Source organism: Equus quagga, chromosome 8 (genome assembly GCF_021613505.1).
Source record: "Equus quagga isolate Etosha38 chromosome 8, UCLA_HA_Equagga_1.0, whole genome shotgun sequence".
NCBI lineage: Eukaryota > Metazoa > Chordata > Mammalia > Perissodactyla > Equidae > Equus > Equus quagga.
Genome location: NC_060274.1, coordinates 35,474,268 through 35,493,886, shown reverse-complemented (window position 1 = coordinate 35,493,886; position 19,619 = coordinate 35,474,268). Strand labels below are relative to the sequence as shown.

Sequence of the window (19,619 nt, the reverse complement as noted above, 5' to 3'; positions counted from 1 at the left end):
CATTCAGAAAAGGGTATTCATTATTGTTTCATGGATCAATACTTCTGATAGGGCCTTAAACAAATTAGTCTTTTACAAAAAGCCATGAACGGTTAACTCAAAAGTGCAAGAAGAAATTTATACTACCTTTTGAGGTCTACCCCAGTTAATTGAATGACTGCTTCTCAAGAATTTCTTATACACTTTGCTTGGTGACAGAGGAGAGTTATTCTTGAATTTCTGCAGTCTTTCTGAAATTTTCTTCATGGTCCCTTACGCTTCATAGTTTTAAAAAGAAATTCTGTATATATCTATATACTGAATTCTATGTATGTTGAATGGACGGTGGCATGGGTTTTGGAATTTGTTAGACTTGGGTTTGAATCCAGCTCTATTAGCTACCGCTTAATTGAACTGAGCGGGTAAAACTTTTTAAGATTCTGATGATCTCATCTGCTAAATATGGTTGATTATAACTACTTTCAGGTACTATTATAAGGATTAACTTACAAGAATTATCTTGTGCTTAAGACTAACTTGGACAGCATTTATTTTATATTATTTTATTATTTTTTTTAAAGATTGGCACCTGGGCTAACAACTGTTGCCAATCTTTTTTTTTTTTTTTCTGCTTTATCTCCCCTAACCCCCCATGTACATAGTTGTATATCTTAGTTACAGGTTCTTCTAGTTGAGGGGACAGCATTTATTTTAAAAACAAACAACTTGGCATGGTCCCTGGCACATGGTGGATGATGAATCCAGAGGAAGCATCATTATTCTCACTTACAGAGACTTTCCCAGGACACATCCTCCAAGTGGCAGTGCTTGGACTCGAGCTGTCATTTTGTCTTTTTCAAAGCAATATAACTTCACAGCGTGACAAGGTCTCACGTCAAAATCTTGAAAGTGTCCTTTTTGGCAGCTCCGTCTTGAGAAGGACCATGTCCCCTCAGCTCACAGTATCGGATTACATCATTGACTGCCCAGGGAGTTGGGCTCCCAGGCTGAGCCCATGACTGGTCCACTCACAAGGAAAGGAACTCTGGAAGGCTGGTACCACGTGGAGCTGATCAGAACCTGCAGTTCCCTGAAGACTGCACGCACCTGGCAGCCACAGAGCCCGTGGGAAGAGCAGGCAGGATGCGAAGCTTTCATTGAGGTTTCTGGGCTACACTCAGCTTCCCTGGAAACTGTGCCTGCCCAGCCCTGCCCCAGCACTGGCAGGAGATGCTGCTGCTGTCTGGGAAGCTGCAGGGCGGCACATAGCAGCACGGGGCCCAGGGACAGGAATTGGGCCCCTTTGTCCACCTAGTGTGGCTTACCCTCTCCTCCACTCTCAACTCCTACTTTAGACCCATGTGATGAGGAATGATTTACATTAGAGTCACTGCTTCCCATCCATGTCCCAGCCCAGACTGTATGAAAATGTTCGCTGACGCCTTCCTTTAATCTTCTATAGAAAGAACACACACTATAATTCAGTTTCACTGACACCCTTATAAGAATCTTCCAAAACACACACATGGTACTTTACACCATAAACATGAATTGAACACCCGGGCTTTGCTCCAAATATTCTCTGCACTTTTTCTTTCCCGTTAAATTTGGGAACCCTACGTGAGGTGGCGTTTTCCACTCGAGGATGAACAGAAATCCTCTAAAAAATTGATTTGTTGCCCTCCCCCCATACAACCATTTGACTTTGAGGAGAGTCAGATGTAGACCAACATAACTGATCCTAATTCTTTTACTAAAGCAGGTTCAGTGCTTGTCAGCTTTGCTGTGGGTGCCTCACAGTTTACTGACAGATGTGAAAGGAATCTGGTTCAGGGCGAGAATACAGAAGCTGCATCGCAGGACAAGCCCATGGCAGCAGCATGAACACTGAACCCGAGTTGCAGGGAAGTCCCCCGACTCAGGTCAGCTCCCTGCACCAGGGGACATGGAGCTGCATCCATGGCTCTCCTGCCCCCTCCATCAGCTCAGGCTGTCCCTCCCTCTCCTCTGGGCTCTCAGGGCTCCTGGCTCCTCCTCTTCTGCAGAGGGCCTGCTCTCAGCCTGCCCCAGGAGGCTCTCAGGAAATGGGCTGAGCAGAGAGGCAGGCTCCTCCCCAGACCTCCCCCAGCCCCACCCTCTCTGGGTCATCAGCTGGGTGGTCTTCTAGGAGAGTCCTCAGTCACTGTCTTCCTGGGACAGCTGTGCAGAGCCCGGCACTGACTCCCTCCTTGTGTCCTGGGCTCCCCGTCTTTGGAGCAGGACTGGAGTGTGAGAGGGTGTCTGCCCCTCCTGTCGTCCGTCCCTTCCTTCTAAGGCCGGAGGAGAAAGGCATGCTGAAGGCTCTCGCCCTCCTTCTAGCTTTCCTGGCTCCTGCTAAGTGTGCTGCCTCCATGCTCCTGGGATTTTTCTCTTTTTTGGCAACAGGAGGCCATACTGAGGGATTCCTATTAGCTCTTCCTCATTACTTTCTGTTGTTCCCATTGCAGCCACTCAGATATCTCCCAACCTGGAAGGGACACAGATGTCAGTCACCAGACAGGCTAGGTCATCTGTTGAAATCACTTGTGATATTAAACAAAGCAGCGACCACATCCACTGGTACCGATTCCAGAAGAGGATGGCCCCACGACATCTTCTCTACTACCAGTTCTCCAGCTCAAAATTTGTGGAATCTGGAACCAGTTCACAAAAATACCGTGCTTATGAAGGCCCAGGGAGGACCTGTAAGCTTTACATCAGATTTCTGGAAGAAAGTGATTCTGGTGTGTATTACTGTGCTGTCTGGGAGAGGCACAGTGATTCAGATCTCCTCTATCCTGCACTGAAAACATTGCTTGTGGATGCCAAGAGCAGCCTTGACACACAGGGTAGACCAGCCCCTGCCTCCATTTCTAACCTGACTTCACTGTGCTCTGAACAAAGGGGGAGCCTGAGCTCAGTGCCTAACCCCCACCGTTATATCCCACTGGTCTACCACCTACTACATGAGCCATAGCACTTCCCTAAAGACCCAGCTCCCATCTCCAGGCCTTAGACAAGCAGTCTCCAGACAGCACATTCTTTCCGCTCTCCTAGGAGCTGGTGGAGTCCATTCAATCTGCTTCCTGGCACAGACAAGGTCACCTGGAGTGGATGTGTTCGGGAAAACATTTAGGAGAGCAATATAGGAAGGCTAATGGTACTGAATCATTTATCCAACCATTATCCAGAGAAAATGGCTGGGAAAGGAGCTCCTGCCTTGCTCAGGAGAATGAGAAATGATGGAATGAAGACTTTGGATTTCATGAAGACCTTAGGCTGGTTTCCGACATTTCTTTTGGACAAACTGATATTTCCTTCACCATAACCAACCATGGCACTGTTGAGACAGTGAAAGTGTCAGCCTTTGGCCACACACACACACACACACACATACACCTTAATCTCCAAAACTATGATATCCCCTATAATTTCTCCTTTATGTCGACCCCAGAGATCACCTACTGCGGTCTCTCCAGTTTCGAGGTAAAACAGTAATCCCACCATGTCCTGAGCATTTCTGTGCATCTGGGACAGGGCTACATGCTTTGCTCACATCATCCTATTGACTCTCCGGACAACCTCATGAGCTCCCTTTTTAAAGATGAGGAAAAGGAGGTGACATAACTTGCCCAAGACTACAGAGCTATCCTGTTATTTTAGGACATTTAAAATCCCCTTCTGATGGGACCTCTGGCGAAGTGCTCCATGACAGCTCAGATGGCAGGCATGGGTTTCTGGCAGGGATTGCTGTTCTGTGCTTGACCCTCCCTCCCAAGCAAGCTGCACACTCATTCTCTATTTTAGTATCAAGAGGTAAAAGAAGCATGAGATTTGTCTCCAGCCGGACTTGGTTGGCTCCACATCCCTACCTCATTCTCCGTAGGTGTGCAGCCTTGGGAAAGCGATTGAAAACACTAGCCCCGTTTCCCCACTTCTAAACTGAAGACAATAATCTTCATCCCACAGGGTTGTTTTCAGGATTTAATAAAACAACGAACACAAACCAATTAGTGCAGTGCTGGCGTGTAGTCCAGTGTAGACCAATCAAGGATTGCAATTACTACTGTTGTTACTATTCCACCAATGTTCTTTAAGCATTTCTCAGAACTCCTACCATTCATCATCCCTCCTTTCACCTTGTGGGCAGAATTCTCTCGTCTCTCTCAGGCTCCTCCCCCCACCTTTTCTCTCACCAGTTGCTCCCTTGTGCCCCCAGGGAAGCAGCGGCTCAGGCCCTAACCTGGCCTCCACCACCCACTGAGGTGCACATCCTCCCAGAAGTTTTCCCAGCAAGGTCTCTCTGGGCTTCTCTCTCCCCGGGCAGGACGCAGAGCGATGCTGGGCTGCCTTGCCCTACTGTGGTCCGTCTGCTTTCCTGGTAAGTCCCGAACCCCTTCCCTTGTTTCGCGTGCACGGGAAGGCTGTGAGGCTCTCCTCGTCCCTGTCTCATAGCTGTCTCCATCGCAGGCAACCAGGCGGTGGTCAGCCTGGAGCAGCCGCCCTCCGTGACGGCGCGCCTGGGCAGCTCGGCCATCCTGCCATGCGTGGCCAGCACTACAGTCAGCTACATCCACTGGTACCGCCACCAGGAGGGCAAGGCCCCTGAGAGGCTCCTCCAACTGGCTATGTTCCAGTTGGACGTACAGTGGGATTCCGTTGTAAAAGCAGATAAAGTCACTGCGATGGAAGCCAAGGACGGCACCAGCTGTACCCTGTCAATACTGAAGCTGGAGAAGAGCAATGAGGGTGTGTACTATTGTGCTGCCTGGGACCTGCACAGTCTTGCAAGTTCACCTGGCCCCCACTCAAAAACCACTCGGATTCTCCACTTCATTCAGGCTTAGCAACTTCCACTGCCTTTGGGTCCCTTGGGTTGGCCTGGGGCCATCCCTCAGCATCTTAGATTCTCCCAGACGCCCCTCCCCTGGTCCACTGCAGGTAACGGGATGAGACTAAAGAGCCACTAGGGCATAGCCTGGTGTGGAGACAGGTGCTACTACTAATCAGAAGGAACCTTTCTAAGATCATCCAGCTCAGCGTTTCTGAAACATTTGGAGGAGGATCTGTGCTGCTCAATCCAGTAGCCACTAGCCACATGTGGCTATAGAGCACTTGAACCGTAGGTGGTCCAATAAGCCAAGAGGAGAAGGGCTGCATGTGTAATACAAGCTGTATTTTGAAGACTTAGTCTAAAAAAAAGTGAAATACCTGATAATTTTTATATTGATTTGCATGTTGAAACAATATTCTGGATATCTTGGATTAAATAAAAATAGTCCTAAAATAATTTCACTTGTTTCTTTTTACTTTTTTTTTTAATGCAGCGGCTAGAAAAATTTTAGTATGTGGCTCAAATTGGTGACTCACATTTATTTCTATTGCACTCTTATAGACTGACCATTTAAGAATCTGACCATCTCCCCTGAAGAATGCACAAATAAAATAGTTTGCAGGGAATTTCAAAGATGAAAGACTCTCTAGAGATTGACCACAAAATGGCTGAAAGCTGAGACTGGATGTCAGTTCCTAAATCCAGTTTCTAAGCTGTTGCCCCACCATCCATCAGCCGCTTTGCAACAGAGGAGTCAGCAATTAGATGCACAGGAGACAATATTGCCACCTTCTCAGCGCCCTCGTCCGTTAGCAGGCCCACTGCTCAGATCGTGGTGGTAGATGACAATCCTCATGCAGGGTGAAGCAGTCAGCTTTGGGGGGACATTGGGCCCTCCGCCTTCCAATTCTCCCCTGATGCTACCTCATATGGGAAATAGGGTGGATCTCCGGTTTCTCTCGACCTCTGTTCTCTCCTCTGTAAAATGATGTGGTTTAACTCCTAAAAGTATATGACTTTGATTTTGGTATTAAAGCAAAATCATACAAATCAGATATCACTATGATCACTACCTTCTTATAAAGCCAGTCAACTTTTTGCAAAGAAAACCTGTTACTGATCCTCCGGCCCCAAACAAGAAACCCCTCTGTTGCTATATGAAGGGAAAAAAAGAAAAGCTCATTGACGCTTAAGCTGAATTTAAATGCCTTTTCATGTGAAAATTCAAAATTTATGTACAGCTTAATAGCATCAGTAAAACAATTAATGAAAGGAAAGTCTAAATGATCTGAAGGAAATTGGTTCCTCAGGTTCCTTAATTCATTATCTGTCTGTCTTCCTGAACATCTGTTTTTGTAGTTAGAAATTTATAACTAAGACACACCTGCTTGTGAAAGAGCCCAACACCCCCATCCTCTCCTGAAGGTCTATGTCGAGGCTAAGACCCCCTAGTACGTGTGAGAGGGGATCAGGGTGGAGGGGGCTGAAAATTACTTTAGCTCTGTTTTCAGGTTGTTCCTTCATTTTGAGTTCCCCGTTGTCCTAATAACACAGAACCCTTTCTGCTTCCTGCCCCCACCTCAGTGCCTGAGTCCATGGAGGAGGGAGCTCTGTGAACTGGTGATAATAAGGAGTGTGGCCAACAGGTGAGCAAGCTCCTCACTCATCTCGTTACGGAACAGGATCATCCACATTCCCCAGAGGAGCTGCCCAGTGCTCTGCTGTGAGCCTCCACACCGCTCTACACCCTGTCTTCTCCCCTCACTGACTCCTGCTTTGCCATTTATGAGCTCTGTGACCTTGAGCAAGGTCTTAACTCTTCTAGGTGACGGTTTTCTCATCTCCAAAATGGAAAAAACAACAGTGCCAAAAATGTATCTTCTCTGAATTACACCACTTGATTTCATCCTCAACCTCTGGGGTGATAGACTAGCTCTTTTCTGCATGAAAATCCTACAGGGAAATATTTAGAGACCAGTTCTAGATCTTTCTGGAGTGATCTCATCTTCAGGGGAATCACTGCCGGATTCTTGAACTTTGATTTCTAAGAAATGGTTGCAGCTTGTTTCACTCTCAGTGTCACTTGCTTTCTGGGATCATTCCAGCTGGTCTCTCTCTAAATGAGGGATTCAGCATGCCAATAGCATGGCTGCTGCATTTCTGCTGATGCCCCAGGGCATGTTAATTGAAAGCAACATGACAGAGTATGACAGTAATTGCCATCATTTCTTCGTGGGCTTGCTGTGTGTCAGGCACTATTCTAAACACTCCACCGGGACTATCTTATTTATTATTCACCAAAACCCCATAAAGTAGATACTCATTTTATTCTCACTGCATAGATGAGAAAACTGAAGGAGAAAGAGAGCTATACGAAGAGCACAGGCTTTACAGTCAGACGGAATTAAGTCTGAGTCTCAAATCTGTCTCTGAAGACTGTTTAATCTTGAGCCATTTCCCCACCTGTTTCTTCAAGTGCTTCATGAGGACTATTTATGAAGTTAAGTAAGCTAAATGTATGGAGCTGAATATGATAAGTGCTTCAAAATGCTTGGCATCTTTAAAGCATTCAGTAAGTGTCCATTACTTGGTGAAGCTTTTTAAAATTTATATTAAAAATGTTGATTTTTTCATTGCCATTTCACCAAAAAGAAATACTTCAATGTCTATTCATCCCCTCATTCCTTTGCTCCTTCATCCATTCAGCAAACGCCTGAGATGGCAAAGATCAATAAGCATGGCCTCCCTACCCTGGGAACTCTTAGTGTCTAGCAAGAGAATAATGAGCAGGAAGTGCTATGAGAGAGGGAAGCGCAAGGTGGCATTCCTAGACAGCACTTGGAGGCGTGTCCATCCCTGACTTCCTGGGTAAGGAAAGCTTCCTGGCGGAGTTGGTGCCTGAGCTGAGCCCAAAACAATGAACAGGAATTAGCCAGAAAAGTGGGATACACGGCAGCCAGATAGGAAAATCTGCGAGTCAATCCGTAGGACCGGCGGAAAGTGGATGAAGTTGAGAGAGTCAGGGAGGTGGTGGCGCCATGATAGCGAGCCTTATGGCCCAAGAACTCTAGACTTTATCCTCACACAAAGGGCGTAGCAGGGTGAGGAATGTGAAGCAGGGACTTGACCTGATCAGATCAATCCTGTGGTCTTGAGGAAGTTGGGTAGGAGAGGCCAAGGTTAGACGTATGGAGATGAGTGTTGTGGAGGCAGGAGCAGAGCCAAGAAATATTTAGGAGGCAGAATCCACAGGGATCGAAATGTAATGAATTAGTTAGAGGGGAGAATTGAGGCTGACACTCAGGTTCCTGGCTTGGACAAAGTGAATAGCTACATCCTTCACTGAGACAGGAAGAAGAGATGGGTTGGGGGAGAGAATGAGTTAACCCTGGGCTATGTATAAAGTCAGTTTGAGCTCCTATGTCAGACATACTTGAATATGCTCAGTAGACAGCTGGATATGTGGGTATGGAGCTCAGGAGAAGTGTGGGATGGGGATGGACCTGTAATTTCCTCCTATCATCCCTTCCCACCCCCTCCCCCAAGTTAATTAAAGCCATGAATAGGAACAGATCCCTCAGGTGGAGAGTCAAACTGAGAGGAGAAATCTGGAATATAGCAATTTTTTGGTAGATTGGGGAAGAGCAGTCTGTAAAAATACCCTAGGACAGATGGAATGTCTTGGGTTAGAGAAAGAAGAACAGGCAAAAAGGAAACTCAGGAATCCAGAAAGAGTAACCCCAGTTTCATAGAGGAGAAGCTGGGGTTTGGTAGAGATATATCGTTCAGGTGGCTGAGGGAGAGGACGTAAATGTGAACCTTAAACAGAAGAAAACAAACCAGAATAGAGTATTCAGAGCCCTGAAGGTGCCGGTACCCCTCTAAGCTGTAGGGTGTGTGGGAAGCTGAACAGATGGCAGCAGATTGAGGAAACAAAGTCTCTCCAGCTGGTTGCAGAAGTTCCCTGTGGGCCCAACAATGCACAAAACAGCCCAGACGACCCTCCGTTCTTCCCATCAACTATTGGCAGACTACTCACTCAGGTTACTGAGGATGTCTTCTGTGACAGGCAGTGGGAGAAATCAGAGATGACCAAGGTGATAGCATTAAGTCAGCATGGTCTCCCTGTAGACAGCTGTCCACGGTTAGGTGCCCTATCATTGCATCTTTATTACACCCCCAAAAGTTAGCATCATTCCTTGCACATACTGGGAAGTTCATGAGTACTGTTGGGATAAACGAGTCCTCTCAGAGTTCTATGGCGGCTGTTTGTACCATGTGGTGTGATCTAAGGTGGAGGAGCTTGCTCTGCTGTCTTCACATAGAGTGGATGTGCTAACAGTGGTGAGGACGCTCGTTCACAAGGAGGCAAGGGAGCCGTGTTCATCCTCCCCAGTGGGAGGTTTGACTTGGTGGACTCAGCCAAGCCACATGGTCTGGGACTCCTCTCAGCAGGGGATGCAGGCTGCCCTGGAGGAGAGGGCAGTTCATGCAGACATGTTGTCATCTTCCAAGCCTTCTCTGTTGTAGTCCTTGGAGCTTCCAAGTTGTTTTCCTCCCTCAATTCACATTAGATATTCTCTAATTTTGTAATATTTAAAAAAATCTTAAGTTTTTGAGCATAACTCTCTGCTTTCCCTTTTTTTCAGTGTGTGCGTATGGTGTAGGCCATCCAGAGCAACCTCAACTTTCCAGTACTAAAAGACTGTCAAAAACAGCCTGCTTAGAATGGGTGTTATCTGGTGTAACAATTTCTATGACGTCCCTATATTGGTATCAGGAAAGCCCTGGTCAAGCCCTGCAGCCCCTGCAGGACGTTTCATCTGACAACGATGTCAGGATGGAATCAGGTGTTGCGATGAGCAAATTTGAGGTAGACAAGATACCCGAACCTTCTGTGTCCACGCTCACCGTTCACAATGCAGGGAAAGAAGACTCCGCCACCTACTGTTGTGCCTTCTGGGAGGAGCACAGAGGCAGATGTTAGAGCCACGTCAGTCGATAAGTGTTCAGTGGTTTCTCACTCACTATTATGACCTGGGAAAGCACAGTGACCACTCATATGCTTTTATGCAGTTTTCTAGAAGAACACTCATGTGAGTGACTGTATGTGGAGTTGCCAAATTCTTTATTTTCTCAAAAAGGAAGCTTTGTATAAGTAGCTGCAAATGATCAGCCTTGTCTTCTCAAGAATACACTCTCTGCCCAACAGGCATTCCCATGGCGCCCACGTTTATTCATCTAGGTCAACCTCCCCCACTCTCTCTTTTATTTTCTGCCGAGATATGTATGTCACATCATTTCTAAGAATTTTTTTGTACTAGTCATTTTGCATTACACTAGTTTTTTCTGATCCACCTATCTCCTTTGATTGACAAAACTGGATATTAGATTAAATGCTATTCATTTTCATACAAGCTAAAATGTACCAAATGTAGCACAATCTAATTACAAGCAGAGCCGACTGCAATGATAATATATCAGATGCATGCCCTGGAGTGGTGGTATTTGATTTTGCACAAAATTTATGAACACTGCTACTTAATGAGTTTGAATCAAAGTCTACTTTGGGTTGGAGTTTGAGTGGCTCATTTTCCGGCTTAAGATTCCATTCATCCAACAGTAAGTGTTTGACTGACTCCTCTGAGCCAGGCACTGTCACAGCAGACATTGCAAATCTCATCTGCTCTGTCAAGGCTGCAGGTTGCTCCTGCAGAGCCCCTTTCTCCTGCTATGCTGCCATTATCTGGCTACACATATGGTAAAGCAAAGTGGTTAGGACCCAGGCCTCTGGTACAGAGAGCTCCAGGTCTGACCTGGTCTCTGACACTGCCCAGCTGTGTGTCAGGCCAATACCTTCTCTAGCCCATCTCCTCACCTGTACAACAAAGGTCCTGTAGTTACCTCGTGGGTTGTGGTGAGGGTTCCTGAGATGATGCACACTAAGGGCTTGGTCCAGTGCATGGCACATTGTGAGAGCTCAGTAATGCTAGCTGATAAGAAATAAACAAACAGAACAACAACTAGCATACATACTCATACAGGAACACACACACACACACACACACAACTTTGTATACCAGGGCTTAGCACCACATCTGGCATACTGTGACTGACTATTACAGTTTAGTTAAAGAGACGTTAGCTAGACATGAAGATACTCTATGAGTAGTCATCCCAAATCAATATAAATCTAAGTCTTCAATCATGGTTCTATAGTCCCCTTGACTTACACACATTGGGGAGACAGCGGCCTTGTGCTTGGAGCAAACTGCTTCTATTTGGGGGAAAAACAAGTCCCTATTTGGAGTCATTTCCTCCTCCTGCCCTTCTCCTTGAGGCTGAGGTAGCTTCCCCAAGGACACTTTGACCACACTCACCAAAGGCAACCAGCCAGAGGAAACCAGCCCCGGCCTAAGTGAACGTTTGTCAGTTGAATGGTGGTTTAAATTGCTGATTCATAGAAACACTGAAAGCATCTATTAGAATGTACAGCACTGAATATAGTGGGGACTCAGGCAATGTCTGGGAATTGAGATGAATATTTTGATTATTATTGCGGTGTCCACATTACCTAGTGGGTGGGTGATTTGTGTCCTTGGATGCCTGAAAGATCCTGATGATTTTGGATCAACTTATTTTTCCTTCAGACCTGAAGTGGGTGAGACACAATAACTCTGAGTAATAGAAGCAACATTATAGTATCTAATGAATGCTGAAGAAAATCCAAGAAATTCTTCAGAATCACTATTTTCATGCAACAAATCTATCACCCAGCTCCCCACACATCCTAGTACTGTGGGAAAGTGATGTCTGTAACCCAGTAATTATCTTGTAAAAATCACATTTCAAGAAATTGTGAGGCCCCCCTGAAATCCATGTTGACTGTTTTGTGTTGGGGGCTCTTATCATTCACCCCCCAGCATGGGTTCAGACGAAAGAGCACGGCTTTGGAGTGGTCATCTCTGGACGTTGGGATCATAGAGTCTTCTTTCTGTGTCTTTTTTATAGTCTCTAAATTGTCTAGTAGAAAACATTAAGACTTTTGAATTTTCTTTTAAAATTTAGCTTGAAAATTAAATTCACGTTTCAAAATATTCCAACTCTCTCTGCATATTATTGAGCACTTAGAGACGATGTGTGAAATTTGGCGATTAGAAAGGCCTGCAATGGGCTCTGTCTTGACCACTTTTTCTCCCTTTTTCTTTAACAATTTTGCTTCTTTTACAAAATGAAACCTATTTTCTGTCCTGATTCCTACTGATCCAGTCTGCAAGTTAGAGACAAGGTTCATGCTTGGGTGCTCAGGGTGGCTTATTGGGCTTGAAAATCTCTTTTTCCCCACGTTGTACAGATATAGAGTATTACAGCTAGCAGTAAAAACACTCAGTCTTAGTCTTCCCATTGTACTATGACTTTCTTGCTTTCTTCACCTCTCTTTTGTCCAGATGCGGCTGCAATGATACGATCCTCTCAAGGAGAACTGCACACATTGTGGCATGTGATCTGGCTCTCCTTTTGGAAGGTCATTTGGCATTTTTATGGCCTGAGAACATGATCCTCTACCTTTCATGGAAGGTTGCTAGAAAATCGGCCTCATATGATCTTCACCTGGAGAGTGACAAGGAGACAGACTTTCAGCAAAGATTCTGTGCGTCCCCTCCTTCTGCAGGGGTGACTCTGCAGAACGTCTTCTGTTTTCCCCTCAAGATCATCTCTCCATGTTTCTCCTCCCTGCTCTGTGTCCCAGGAGGCTGACTTCTATGGATTATACTAATGGGTTTCTTTGCTCTCTGATTTCCATTTAATTTTGACCAATGGAAGTTGACGTCCAAAGGACCAAAACTGTGTCATCTGGTGAAAGCATTCTTTCCTTGGGCACTAGGATTTCTAAGCCCTGGGAAAAAAGGAACAAATTCTTCCAGTGAGTTAATTGGTATAAAAGAGTGGGCACTCTCATCTCCACCTCTTGGTTCTTGGACATAAACCTATGGGCTATGGGGTAGATGGCACTATACACTGGCCACTGGGGGAGGATGCAGCCAACCCAAGGCCACCTGTCCGGGAGAGAACCCTCACTCTCCTCGCACTTCCTAGTCTCCTGCTGATGCTTCCATTGACTGCTTTCAAACAGCAACTGGAGAATAACAAAGACCTTTAATGCAGTCCATGAGGGTCTGACTTGTAAGGCATGGTGGAAGGTAGAAAGAGATGGAGAGTCCATCTGGAGGAACAAAAGAAAGAAGTTAAGCAGATGGTCGAATAGGTGGGTTCTGTTTGCCCCCAAATAAGTAAAACAAGTTGGAAAGAAGATTTTATCTAGTTTGTTTCATTTCACTTCCCACAAAGCCATGATGATCCCATATCTAACAGAACAGGATGTGCCCCTATTTCTTTAGAAAGAAAACAGGAAACTAGACAGAGTTGAGAGATTATCATTAAATTCAGTACTTTCTAGTTAAAGAGCTTAATAGAGAGGAGCATGTAGATTATTTGTAATGCTTTTGTTCTTGGGTTAAATGATGGATTCTCGGGTATTTGTTGACTTACTAAGTAAATCATCAACATATAAATAGAATAGAATAAGTAACATAAATGAGATCTATGTGTAGATAAATAATTACAGTGCATTATGAACCAATATTATGATTACTCCAATTCTGTGTTTTTGATTTTCTTTGAAACAATAAACAAGTATAAAGAAGTGAAATAACTCTAACTCATTAAATTATTGCGACTAGAGAAGTGCTTGCCACTTTTATAATGTTACCTAAAGTCTACCCCCTGCTTATAGTTGTTATAATTGATCTGTGTCTTTTGCAGATCCTAATCCACTTTCTGGCCGCTTCTGAGTCAACATTTAACTGTTTCAATCACATGCTGATCGTTACTATTCTACTGTAGTTCTGTTGCCTTTATTTTTTTAATTTTTTATTTTATTTTTTTGGGGAACATTAGCCCTGAGCTAACTGCTGCCAATTCCCCTCTTTTTGCTGAGGAAGACTGGCCCTGAGCTAACATCCATGCCCATCTTCCTCTACTTTATATGTGGGATGCCTGCCACAGCCCGGCTTGCCAAATGGTGCCATGTCCGCACCGGGGATCCGAACTGGCGAACCCCGGGCTGCAGAGAAGCAGAACGTGCGAACTTGACCGCTGTGCCACTGGGCCGGCCCCTGTTTTTTTTTTAACTTACAAAGTTACAGAGTAACTACCAAAATTCCGTGGTTATATTTTGAAAGTGGTAGAATTAGAATTGGCAGTCTGTAGGTCAGCAAATTTCTTTGACTCTACTTATTTTCTTTGCTTAGCCAAAGAAAAACAAAGAATTAGTTAATATGTACCGAGTTGAATATACAGCCATTTTCTCCAGGAGCTCAGTTCTCTATGAAAATAATGTAATGTTCTGATAAGACTATAATAACAGTAGCTATTGTTTATTGAGTACTCAATACGTGTTAGGCCCTGTATTATATATTGTTTAATCCTAATAACCACACTGTGAGATAGCCATTATCACTATTAATTCAATTTTACAGATATGTTTAGGTACAAATTTGAGGCTTTGATAAATGAAATGACTTCATAGTAAGCATCAAGGCTGAGATCTGAATCCAGATGTGTCTGATTACAAAATCTATGCTCTGGATCCCAGAATGATGAGCAAAACAAAACAAAAAGTGCCAAAGCTTTCTAAAGGAGACATTTTGAGGGGAAATAGAAAATTTAACCATTCACTTTATGATTAGGATTTTTTTTAAAAGATTTTATTTTTTTCCTTTTTCTCCCCAAAGCCCCCTAGTACATAGGTGTACATTCTTCGTTGTGGGTCCTTCTAGTTGTGGCATGTGGGACGCCGCCCAAGCGTGGTCGGACGAGCAGGGCCATGTCCACGCCCAGGACTCGAACCAACGAAACGCTGGGCCACCTGCAGCAGAGGGCGTGAACTTTAACCACTCGGCCACGAGGCCAGCCCCTATGATTAGGTTTTTTAGCCTGCAGGGTGAGGTTCCCTTATCCAGGGCCACAAGAAATTATTTAAATTAACACCCACAGTGTTTACTTACAGATAATCTGCAGATGATTCTCTGCTGAGAATTTTATTATGTAATCAATTTTTGCTGATTTCTGGGTCCCAGGAAATTTTTTTAACAAAAAAAAAAGATAGTCATAACAAAAAACTATGTTTGTTGAGCAACAGAAGAGCATCCAGATGGAACACAAAGAAATATTCTTGACTACCACCTGTGGTGCAGCACTCAATCTGCTGGGGAGGACAAAAGTGTTCTCCAAAGGTGGATGGACTAGAGAGTCAAGGATGCCCGGGTCAGTCATGGAGACTGAGCAGAACACACGTATGAGAAGTTGTTTGAAGACGTTGTGTGCAGAATCTGCAGTGTTCCTGGGCACACCCCCACCCACACTGGTAACAGCCTGAGAGCTGTTCAGAAATGGAATCCCCTTAGTGAGGAGAACCTGAGTGTCAGGGCCTGTGGTGACTAGTGATCATTTTCCGCTGACTAGAGAGAAGAGGTTCATGGAGGAAGCAGCCACCATATATAAAAACTCAAAAGTGAATCAAGGATTTGAAGATGCAGAATATGTTCCCACAAATGTACCCAAGTAGGAAATTTGGTCCTGTAACAAAAAGGGTTGAAACAGAGAATTCTAATTTATTGGATGAAACATCATTAATCAATCAAATAGGATAATGGAGTAAATAATAATAGGATTAGCGCTATGCTATTCATTATGTATGTACCTCAAGGGAAATAAAGAATTAAACTGAATATTCTTTGATTTAATGAAGGATATAAGTGTTCTGAGAAGATAGAAATGAATGAACCACTGAGAAGGCTTGATGGAACCTGAAGATTCAAGTAAAGATATTGCCAAATAAGAAAACGAGAAAGTTTACTTTTGTTACACACAGCCTGGTTGAAGCAGTAAGAAGGATTAGTAAAATACCTTTTGTAATCAAGTTTTCTGACACTGAAAGGACGTATCTTGGGAAAATAGCATCCCAAAGTTTCATATATGTTATCTACAGATCTTTATTATTTTTTAATCAAACTCTCCAGTCATTAATTTTCACTAACACTTTGGGTACAGGAAAAATAGGCCATTTGGAGCCAGTTCCCTCCTTGCCCGTGTTTGCTGTGCGTGGGGATGTGGGGGATCTCTCTGAAGGAGGGGATGGGTGTGCCTGCTTCCTAGCCTTGGACATGAAGCTCCACCTCACAGAGCATCTTCTAGGAGGGCAGGGCTGAGACCCCACAGCACCTCATGCTGGGGAGTTCTTCAATCTGGAGATGTCATTGATATCACTCAAGTCAAGGAACTAAGAGCATGTAAAGAGCATACCCCAAATCCCAAATAGGCCTCCCAACAGTAGATCTGTGCTCAGCCTGCTTCAACAGAGAGGAGAGGAAGGAGGTGAAGGTCGTGGAATCGATGAACTCCTGCCTTATGCAAGGGGTTGTGTTACGTACCTTCCTTAAACTGATGCTGACAGATAGGCTTGTTTATTTCATCTGCACGGTTGAGGATGTTGAGTATTAGACAGCAAATAAATCAAATTGATAACAGGCAGAATTGGAATGAAAAGCAGCGCTGAATGATTTTGTGCTCTCTTCTATAGTACACTGTGTGGAATTGGTATAAAAGAAATAAGTTCGGGTTCCAGCTCTACCATTTACTACCTGAGAGGCCTTATGTTACACCCTGATCCCCTCTGAGACTTGCTTCCTGCCTCAAAATATTATGATATTGATAGAATGAGCTAATGGATGTGTTTCGGAAATTGTAGACACTACATGAAAGTAAAGAATTATAGTTTCATTTTAACATCTTACATCCATTCCAATGAGATCTATAATATGAATTATCTCTTAGTGATAAGCAATATTTAAGGAGTGCTCACATAGGGAACACATCATGCTTGATCCACTAGGGGGATTTAACAATGACTAAAACATATGGCTGGTGTAGAAAAGTGAAATTTAGCACAGGATATATGAAAGCAACAGGTAACAGCTGGTCAAGCAAGGCAGCAGTGCCAGATGCTAATTAAGTGATGGAGGTATTTGCAGTTATATCGACTCAGATGAGGGAGAGAAATCTCTAAGAAAAGACAGGATGCTACAGATATTAAATGATATTGCTCATGAGTGAGTAGAATTTTTGTGTCTGGATATTTAAGAGTTTTATTTTGTCTCAGTCTTGGCTGAGCACAAGGCATAAGGCAACAGTCACAAGGTGTGCCTGCATCCGTAACAAAAGGGACAAGAACAGTGATTCTAGCTGGGGGCAATCCCCCCTCCAGGGGACATTGGCAATGCCTGAAGATATTTTTGCTTGTCACTATGGATTGGGGGTGCTACTGGCATCTAGTGAGTAGATGCCAGGGATGCTGCTGAACATCCTACAATGCACAGGACAGCACCCCCTGTCAAAGAAGTTTTGAGCCAAAAATGTCAGCAATGCCAAAATTGAGAAACCCAGGGCAAGCTATGTTTCTGAAAGACTTGGCATGAGGCGGACAGAACTGATAACTCCAACCTTTGGTCATGAACTATATACAGCCTGGGTACAAGAGGAGTTTACAGAATCTTGGGGAACACTGATTCTGCAGAGACTTTCTCAAAGAGCATTGTTGGCAATGTCTCGGTAATCTCTCTCTTCTCCCAGTGAGGACGTGAGGAGGCAGCACTCCTACCTCCACACCAAGCAAGGGGACTCCCCAGGCCCTGGGCCCCCAGGGACCAGAGCAGAGGTCTGTGTGAGGGGTCATGGAGGTGTTTGACCTGTATCCTGAGGGCTGGTGGGCGTAGAGACCAATGATGACTCTCACCTGGAAAAGTCAAAAGGTGTCTTCAGGTCATAGCAGACTGGGTAACTTGGACCAACTTTCCTACTGAAATCAACAAAATAATCTTGATGAAACAATAATAATAATAAAGAATCTTCCTGAAATATTTTCAGACCTAACAAGATAAGAAGGTATGAATGACTTTTACTTTAGTAAATGGACTGCTTATTTTGGTGTCATATAGTTATGGGTCAAGCTTCCATATAGTGCTTACCAATTAACAACCTCAGAAACGACTGATCTGGGCTCGGGGCTCTGAGTACCCATTTCCTCTGCTAGCATTCTAGGTGGCTCCCTCCTCCTGTTCCATGTTCCTATCTCCTCTGACTTCCTTCTTTTTGGGCACATAGCCTGGACAGACAGGATGTTATGGCTACAAATATTCATCTGCTCTTCACTGTGGGAATAAATTTGTTTCCATATTTCTCAGATTGGTTGAGGGATTTTAAAAAATCATGTTTTATTTCTTGATAATTTTGTGATTTTTTTCAAAGTGCTATTCTTTTTTTTATAGCTCGAATTGTATAGATACAATCAAAGCAACTGAAAATATTTATTTCAACAGCAGAAAGGAAGCATGTGTTTTTACTGTAAGGTATCCAAATATAACTTTTCATACATACAGAGGTACTGATAGATACCAAATCAGGCCTTTGAGTATAAAATATTTACTTGAACAAAACCCTCGTTCAAGGTCAGTTACAGGCAAAGAAGTGCAACCATGAGGTACATAAAATTCTGTCTGCTCCTCTTTAGTCTTTAATATAAAATTCACAGAAGAAGACATGATGACCTAATATATTGGCCCCTGGGAGCCTACAGTATCATTGGAACTAAGATAATAAGCACACACAGCCCTTATCATGACTGTGAACGTATCCTTCCCTACATGGAGCAAGCTTGGTCCTGAGTCCAGACCTCAGCCCTGGCTAGACCTCAGCTTCAGCCTGCAGCACTTCCTGTGCTTCTCAAGTCAGTGCATCATTATCAGAGGGAAGAGGAAGGGGAATCTAATGGTTGTCAATTTTATCTCCACAGATGCCGGTAACTGTGCCCCCAAATGTCTGGTTTGATGTGGATTCCTGTTTACACACTTTGTATGTTGAAATGGCCTGATTATCTCAGACAGAAGGTAAGGTCCATTATTTTACTTCTCAGGGAAATGTAGCAGATCCAAATGCCTCTCAGGGTCTCTAAGAAGGTGAGAGATGCTGAGGGGACCAGGGCACGCAGCGCACTCAGGATGGGGATGAGAAGCTTCAGGGTGGGAACTTCATATCCCAAGGCATGGTGTGAATCACTGGTGGGTTTCAGGTCTGGTTATTGCACCAGCCAATTCAGAGGAAGAGGCCAAATCCCAGAGACCAGCAGGGCAAAGGGCTGGAAGTCAGTGAGGACACAGAGGGTGCCAGGGGGAGACTATAAGAACTAACACTCCTCCCACGTGTAGTGATGTCATGTGGGGATGAGAGGAGGAAGAGTGAAACAGAAAAGATGAAGGCTGTTCCAACGAGACTGAGCTAGCCAGAAAGAGACTGTTCCAAACTGGAGGAAACCATTTTACGTCTGTAAGTTTAGCGCCTCCCTCCACTATCAGAACAAGAAAGAGATGAGATGTATCATTTACATATAATGATGCTCCTCTGCAACAAACACTCAGTGGTAGTGTGTGTCTGTTCTACCACATGCCCTGCTCAAGGGTGCCTGGGTGAGGGGGCACCAGTGGGGACAAAAATCCCATCCCTTGCCCACCCGACTCTACACCCAGGAGCAGGGCTGCAACAGCCTGGAGAAAGAGTGCCTTTTTCTAATTATTCTGCCTAGGTGTGCATCTGTTTTTAATTAGTAAAAAGGAGTCTTAAGTGCTATGAGAGGCCCTATTTATGAGGTAATAAGTACAAAGAGTTACATAGACAA

At 44.4% G+C, this 19,619-nt stretch overlaps 1 gene segment (V, D, J or C); it reads left to right on the top strand.

The window, feature by feature from the left end:
- The first annotated feature begins 4,335 nt into the window (after positions 1–4,335).
- Positions 4,336–19,619, top strand: part of LOC124243863 (T-cell receptor gamma chain C region C7.5-like) — a 61,725-nt gene continuing 46,441 nt past the window's right edge. The window contains 2 exon segments of the C gene segment in view: positions 4,336–4,378; positions 4,468–4,779. Coding sequence covers positions 4,336–4,378; positions 4,468–4,779 — 355 coding nt within the window.